Source organism: Egretta garzetta, unplaced genomic scaffold (genome assembly GCF_000687185.1).
Source record: "Egretta garzetta isolate BGI_Z169 unplaced genomic scaffold, ASM68718v1 scaffold640, whole genome shotgun sequence".
Lineage (NCBI taxonomy): Eukaryota > Metazoa > Chordata > Aves > Pelecaniformes > Ardeidae > Egretta > Egretta garzetta.
Window position 1 is genome coordinate 1,145,768 of NW_009258264.1, and position 7,789 is coordinate 1,153,556.

The 7,789-nt window shown below is 52.3% G+C and overlaps 1 protein-coding gene across 2 annotated transcripts in view; it reads left to right on the forward strand.

The window, feature by feature from the left end:
* Window positions 1-7,789, forward strand: part of PFKFB2 (6-phosphofructo-2-kinase/fructose-2,6-biphosphatase 2) — a 19,164-nt gene that overhangs the window by 6,046 nt on the left and 5,329 nt on the right. Inside the window, exons 14-16 of one of the 2 annotated variants that reach the window (XM_009647937.2) lie at window positions 1,914-2,106; window positions 3,816-3,838; window positions 4,515-7,255. In XM_009647937.2, coding sequence (XP_009646232.1) covers window positions 1,914-2,106; window positions 3,816-3,838; window positions 4,515-4,572 — 274 coding nt within the window. In that variant the 3' untranslated portion in view covers window positions 4,573-7,255. Of the gene's footprint in view, window positions 1-1,913; window positions 2,107-3,815; window positions 3,839-4,514; window positions 7,256-7,303; window positions 7,416-7,789 lie in introns of those variants that run through there. The other variant, XR_004842731.1, reaches the window with a different exon arrangement.

Below are 7,789 nucleotides of genomic sequence, written 5' to 3' on the forward strand. Positions count from 1 at the left end.
ACCTGCGAGGAGCGGCCGATGGCTTTCAGTGACCACAAGGGCTTGCTTCAGAAATAATTCCCCAACGCTGAATTAATTGCAGGCTGGATTAATGGGCTTCCCAGGCCAGGGGGAGATGTTTTTCAGAGCTATTGTAGGACGCAGAATGAGCAAATTTAAGATGTAGATTTTAAATTCCAGGTCTCGTTCTCAGTGACGTATTTGTTGTTGATGCTGGTTTGCATGAATTGCGATCGTTTCAAAAAGACTTAGCAAAACGTTTAAAGGGAATTTTTCTCATTGCTTTGATGAGCTTTCTCTTTTGAAAGCTGCAGATGGGGTAAGGCTGGGCTCTGGGGCAGCTTCTCGGTGGCTCCCAGCAGCGCTTGCAGCCCTCGGGGGGCCAGGCTGGCTGCCACGTGCCACTGGCTGGGCGGAGCGGAGTTTTTTCCCTTGTTTCTACAGATTTCCTGTGCATTTTACAAGTATTTGGTGCAAGGCGAGGCCGTGGTGTTCCTAAACTTTGTATATGTCCAAGCAGAAGGAGGTGGGTCCGATTCACCTCCCTTGCGCTGGGCAGGAGCGGTGGAAACGTCTCGGACTTTGACTTGCTTTATTTATGAAATCCTGTCTCTCCCACTGCTGCGCATCCACCTTGTTCAGCAAAGCACAAAACTACGTGCTAAACCTGTAGAAGGTGCTGCTATTTCGGGCGCTAGCTTTTTGCAAACGCTCTTTGGGCAGAGGGGCTGCTCCGTCGGGGAATGCCACGTAGCGATTGCCTGCAATTAACACCCCCAATTCAAGAGCACAAACCTACTCCCCGCTTTCTTAGCTCATGGCAGATCCAAGCACATCACATTTTGAGCTCTCTTGGTTCATGTAGGCTTTTAGCTGCCTCTTGGCGTTGTGTTTTATAAAGAGCTATTGGCTGATTGCCTGGGATGAGGATGTTTTTGTGTCCCAGCGAAAAGGAGTCCCCGAGCCGTGGGACCATAAACGAGGAGTGGAGAAACGAGGAACCTGCATCTGCGGCAGAGAGGGTTTGCGGAGCAAAAGCCAGCTGACAGCAAAATGCTAAACTGAGGATATTTGGCAAGATTTTTGCGGCTGGTCCCATTCTGGTGGTTTCCAGTTGGGCATTTATCTCTTCGCGACTTCTGTGCGATGCCTGTGTTGAAATCGTTGCTGCCCACGCAGGGAAGTGGGAGGCTGTTTCTGTTCTTTGCTTTTCTTGGGCCATGTGGCTGCTTTGGGGGAGAAGAAACACAAAGAAGTGAAAGTTTTCTGTTTGATTATTGGTTTGTTTTTTTTTTTCCCCCCCCTAAATCAATTGTGGGGAGGAAAAAAAAAAAACCAAACACATAGAATCATAGAATCATAGAATCGCTTTGGTTGGAAAAGACCTTTAAGATCATCGAGTCCAACCTTTAACCTAACCCTGCCATCCCACCACTAAACCCTGTCCCTAAGCACCTCATCTATCCTTCTTTTAAATACCTCCAAGGATGGGGACTCTACCACCTCCCTGGGCAGCCCGTTCCAGAGCCTGACAACCCTTTCAATAAAGAAGTTTTTCCTAATATCTAACCTAAACCTGCCCTGGCGCAGCTTCAAACCATTCCCCCTTGTCCTATCATCTGTTACCAGGGAGACATGAAGCCACCTAAGCAAAAAATCCCAATGGGAAGTAAAACTGCTAGAAAAGCAGACGCCGAGCCAGATTAACCGACTGAGGGGGTCAGCAACCACCGCTGGTGCTCAGCCGGGGAAGGCGTGGAGCGGTCGTGCCGGCGCAGACCGATGTGGGGGTCACTGCCGGGAGCCTGGGGGTGGCTGCGGGTGGGGATGCCGGAGGTGCATGCTGGTGGGCGATGTGGTTTTAAACTCTGGTTCCCCTTTTCATTCCTTGCGATACCCTCCGTCTGGGATCAGAACAACCTTCCCGCCAGCCAAACCCCTGTAAGGATGAGAAGAAACAGCTTTACGCCGCGGGCCAGCGCGGACACGGTAAAGCGCCCGCGACATTACAGCGTTGGGAGCAAGCCTCTCGACCTGCTGGGGCCTTTCCCATCCTTGGAAGCTCGAGATGGGGCCGACCGGCTGCAGCTGCGAGTCGGTGTCCAGGTGGTACCTTCCCTACGCTCCCCCTCCCTGCCATCACCCGCGGTTGTCGGTGGTCCTCTGAAATACAGACCCTTCCCAGGGTCCTGATTACCATCTCTGTTCCCAGATGAAAATTATTCTGGATTAGACTCACTTAAAAGAAAAAAAAAAAGCCCCACAAAAAACCTCCCCCGAAACCAAAATTTGCCCCATTGAATTAGAATTGTGGTGCCAGAGGCTTTCAAAAACCAGGCTCCATGCAGGCGAGTCTCCATCAGTGCGATAGGATTTTGGTAGGGTGGTTGATGCTGGGTAATGTCTTGCTTTCCACCAAAAAAAAAAAAGGTGATTGGGAAGAGTTAAATATCCTCATGGTCCTAAGGAAGTCTTTGCATCCATGATTTTGTTGGTGCCCGTTTCCCTGCAGATCCTGGTGGCAGCAGCTTGTTGAGCAAAGTTTGGGCTCTTTGGGTGCCCAAACTAAAGCAGCTCGGATTTGGGTGCTTGGGTTTGGGTGCTTGGCGTTTCTTTTAGCTTAGAAGCACGTAGGTCCTCATGAGTGCTGGATGCGAAGCCTCGTTTGTTTCTTTGCTCATTTAAAACTGTTTCTCTGCTAAATGAGGAGTTTTTCTGTGCCTGGGAGACCGCAGGCAGAGCTGCTGCCTGTCAGGCGAGGCGGAGGGGAGGCGTGCGTGGGGCTTCGAGGGGGTCTTGGCTGGGCTCCTCGTGCAGGGACAGCCATCGCTACCAAACCTGCTTAAAAATAAAATCATCTTGGATACTTTAGAGGTTATTCTTTTCCCAGCTATTCAGTGAACCCAGCTTCTTGTTTTCCTCCTCCCTGTTAGCAGAGCAAGTGGCCAGAGATCAAAAGAAGGGGCAGCGCAGCACAGGTGAACGTCGCTGGTGTTTTCATGCTCTGGGAAAAGCGTGAGGCTTAGGCATCCCCAAAATCCCGGGGCTCTGGTGGGACCTGAACCAGACAGGGCTTTGCATTGGCGTGGGTTTGGCCCACAGCAGTTCTGGATGAAGAATCTCGGCTGGAGAGGACCCTGACAGCCCAAGGTCTTGATGTGTGGGTGTCTCAGGCTGGGCAGCCCCAGGAGGGGGATCCCCACCCCGACTGTTTGCAGTTGTGCTTTATAGAATAGAATCATAGAATGGTTGAGGTTGGAAAAGCCCTTTAAGATCATCAAGTCCAACTGTTCCCCTAACCCTGCCATCCCACCCCCAAACCCTGTCCCTAAGCACCTCATCTCTCCTTCTTTTAAATCCCCCCAGGGATGGGGACTCGACCACCTCCCTGGGCAGCCCCTTCCAGAGCCTGACAGCCCTTTCTGTGAAGAAATTTTTCCTAATGTCCAACCTAAACCTGATTATCATCGTAATGTGGAAGCATTGCCAGCTCTGGGATGAAGGAGCATGTAGAAGCCCTGGGCTCTGGAGCCGTGCGGGCCATAGGGATCGTGCTGTCCCGAGTTCCTCTCGCCTGAATGGAGCCCTGGAGATGAGCAGCAGTGGAGGAGGTGGCCAGGGGCTGCAGCACGCGATGTCCATGCCCTGTGTCAGCTCCTGCTGCACCATAAGCCTGCCCTGAGCTCCCTGACATGACATCTTTGGGGTTGCTTCACTTCTTTCCTCGTTTGCTTTGCTGCTTTTACTGTTTTTCTTTAAATCTCCTTTAAACCGCACTGTGAGCTGTCCTCTGCTGTTTTCTTTTTCCTTTGCAGCCTCAAGGGGGAAATGCTTGCCTGTGAGTACCGCTGAGAGCAGCTTGTATGTACTCTCTTTCGGTTTAGTAAGTAGGACTTCTCTCGATTAATGTTGCATGGAAACTACTTTGGGGAAAGACAAGCGTGTGGAGCAGAAGGAAGTCTGTCACTCTGTAATAACCTGTCCTTAAGGAGGACCTCGGTGGGGGAGGAAGGCATTACCAGGCTGAGCCCACTGATCCAGGGGCTCTAGCTGGGCTTACTGGTGCGTCGGTGCTTGTGCTGGCTGCCTGCAAAAGCGCGTTTTGCCCTGAGCTTGTTCCATCTCTGGCCCAGGATGTGGGAGTGCTCTGGGCTGAGCCAGACGGCGTGTTCTGAGCGCGTCCCACTTCTGCCTCTTCTCCTCTCTGCCTGGGGTGCAGTGGCAATACTTACCTCAGGGATTTTGCAGGAGTCATAGGATCGCAGCCTGGATGGGAGTGGAGCTGCTCAGCCCCAGCTCCCCGTGGCTGGAGGGAGCTGGGTGGGTTTAGTGCTTGGGAAGCACGTGGGTGGGTAAACCTTTCCGTGCTGGTGGCAGTCGTCACCGAGTCCTCACCGTCAGGTCCCCTTGGAGGTATCTCTGAATGGGGGTGAACTGAGCAGGACTCCCACCTAAGGGAGAGTCTTTCTCCCACCTAAGGGGAGAACATGTCCTTGTCTGTCCCCCCTCTCCAGGGAGCCAACAGCCAGCATCACCCACGAGACCTTGGCTTCCCTGCCGGCCTCCGAGTAAGGGGCTCGGATGAAACCTTGGCTGCCGCCCCATGCAGAACGGCCGGAGCTGCTCTCGCTTCACCGTGCTCCTGCCACCCCCGAGGCCCGTCCCCGTGCCCCTGCTCTGCTGGTGGCTGTGGCAGAGCCGGCTGCAGCCCCTCGCTTGGCTCATCGGGTGTTTCGCCTCCTGCAGTACATGCAACGCTGATGTGTATTTGCCCTGTAGAAGTTTTTTTGCAATTTAGGTGCTCTGTCTGGGGACCCGGCTGTGTTGCTCAGCAGGTCCCTGCCTGGGGCTGTGGGACGGCTCTCGGCAGCGTGTGGCTCCTGCAGCGCCTGTGCTGCATCCTCCACGCGGTGCCATGCTCGTCCCCATGCGCCAGGGTGACCCTCAGCACCCAGCTGCTTCCACCCGCTTTTGGGAGCTCGGTGGTCTCCCTCCCCCTGCAGGAGCTGTTCCAGGGAGCACCCAAGGGTGGCAGTGCCTAAGGGTGGGCTCGGGTGGCATGAGCTGTGTCCTTGGAGGCTTTGGGTCGCTGCACGTGGGCTGCCAGGGGTCGTTGCTGACCTGCTCTTGCTCTCAGCAAAGCTCCGCTCCTTCCTTGCCACTGCCCTGGGGCTTTGGGCAAATCCTCTCACTCCTGGTGCTCTGGTGTCCAAGGGAGAGCTGGGTTTCGTGCAAAGAAGGTAAAGCGGCCACTGCCTCAGTTTGCAGACATCAAGTGCTAAGAGTGGGTTCAGGTTTGGCTGGGGAGCTGGCTCCCGCTCCGCTGCAGCAGGGTGGTCCTAGAATCACAGAGTTGTCCAGGTTGGAAAAGCCCGTTAAGATGGTCAAGTCCAACCATTCCCCTAACCCTGCCATCCCACTGGTCCCCGCAGCGATGGGGCGCAGGTCTCGCTGCCGTAGGATGCGGCGCGTCTCTTCCCGGTGAGGAAGGCACAGCTCCTGCCCCTGGCCAGGTAGTGTCCCTCCAGGCCTGGGAAACTCCTGCTTGAATGTATTTAACAATTTGGATGTGCAGCCTTTTTCTTTCATTGCACTTTGTCCTTGAAATGAAGCTCTTCCAACAATATTCTCCAATTTCATAGGATACAAAGAGATGGGATGGATCCTGAAGTTTCATGCCCCTGTCCCCTATTCTCTAGTTTGTGATAGTGTTTTTAACAGCGCCGCGCAGTGCTCTCGCTGTCCGAGCAGCGTGGCTCTCCTGCCAAAGCTGCAGAAGCGCACAAAGCCTCGGGCTCGGATCTTGCTGTAGTGCATCTCCCACGGTGGGATGGCCGGCTTGGGAATGGTCCGGCCAGGAGCAATGCAACAAGGGCATGTCTCTCCTAAAGTTGCCCATCTCCGTGGGTTTCAGAGGCCTTAATGTCGAGGATGAGGGGAAAAGGAAACGGAACCTGAGCTGGGGGAGCTTGTGATAAATCCAATAAATCATTGTTCCTATATTGAGCAATATTAATTATCAAATATTAATTATCAAATCAGAGGAAAATTATCCACAGGCTAAAAATCAAAGCTCTGCCCCTTTGGATTTGCCTTCGCTCTGAGCTGTAAGGAGCCGTGTGTTTAGAAAATGAATGTATTTGCCTGCTTTTCAAAATTCCTTTTCTAACATTGTGCTTCAGGTATTTCTTTTTCCCCTGTATTTGAATGAATAGCACAGACTTCTGGGAGGGTTTGCAGATAAATGCAGGGAACTTGGTCCAATTCCCTCAATTCCAGTACACACCATCTTCCTTCTTAGTGCTGGTGTTATGCTTGACATGGTAGCATGTGAGCAGCTATCGTGGATTACCTCTGGCTGGTGATGGTTACTTTTCAAGTGTCGCTTTTGGGAAAGCTGTTGAGATTTATTTAATTTTTTTTTAAATTACAAATGGAAAATGCGTAGGATTGGATTTCCAGAGCGTTGGATTTTAAGTGGTGATGCCTACTGTTAATTGTCAGCAAGCTGGCTCAATAGCTCCGCCACTTTTTATTGCAAAGCCGCGCCGGTTAGGTAACGACAAATGGCACACGGTGATTTACGCATCGGTTTGCAGTCTCCGAAAGCGCCGCAGCTGAGCGGAGCGGGCACGGAACAGTGCGGCTCGGAGCCCTTCCGAGCGTTCTCTGTGCTCCGAGGCATTGCATGAACAGCAGCTGTAGGAAATCCTGGCTGTCAGGTTTTAAACCCTGTGCTTGCGCATTTGTAAATAATAATAAATAAATTCACCTGCACTGACCTGAGCGTGTTCCCGTCATCTGTCGGACCCTCGGTGAGGCAACGGAAGGAGTTTTATCAAAACTATAAGTATTTATTGTGTTTAATATGCAAAATGATTGCTGTAACGTCTCTTACATTTGTCCTGGAAGTGTACTTTCCTATGGAGGAGATAAATAAAAGCGACTCACCCTGAGTATCCAGCCTACTTCGTTATTGCCTGCCATCCTCTGGGATTTTCCAGTAGAGCTGAGCTTGCGTGGCCGAGGGCTGAGACTGGGAAACCCTTGGCGCGGAGCTTTGCGGGAGGGTACAGGACGATGCAAAATGGGAAGCGGCTCGTTACCTGCTCGGGGAGGGGTAAATAAGTAAATCCTCAGATGGCTGCTGTCACACAGACCGACTCTGCGGAGCTGGTTGTACCCTGCTGCGAGGCATCTGTCCGTCCGTCCCCCAGCATCAAGCTGAGCTCTGCCATCCCCTGCTTTACCATCTCCTGACTTGCCCGTGTTATAACCTGTACCATTTTATCTCTTATTTGTAGAGGATGGCCAGTCTAATGGTGTAGAGGTTTGTGTCCTCATCTCGGATTCGCCTGGGATTTCCGTGGCCGGGAAGAGCCCTGCAGCTGGGACTCGAGCAGCCCCGGAGCACAGTGAGCCACGCGCCGCTTTGGCCAGTACTCTCCTCTGAAATGTGGTTGTTTTGTTTTTTTTTTTAGAGCCTCTCTGTGTCTTTTTCTTTCCGAATGCTGAAATGTCTTGTCAAGGAGATGTGAGAAAACTTATTGCGGAGATTTTACAACCTGCTTTTAATACGTGTGAGCTAAAGTATCCCTGGGCTTTCGGAGGCGTTAGGATAATGTCCCACGTCTTTGCTCCTGGTTAGATGGCAGAATTAACCGCGGCACATGCCAGGACAAAACGGTCTCATCCATACTTGCTGAGGCAGCTTTTCTGTGGAGGACAAGTTACCAGACCAAATCCCCAGGTTTTTATTCAGCTGTTACCGTTTCCAAGTTCAAGTGAA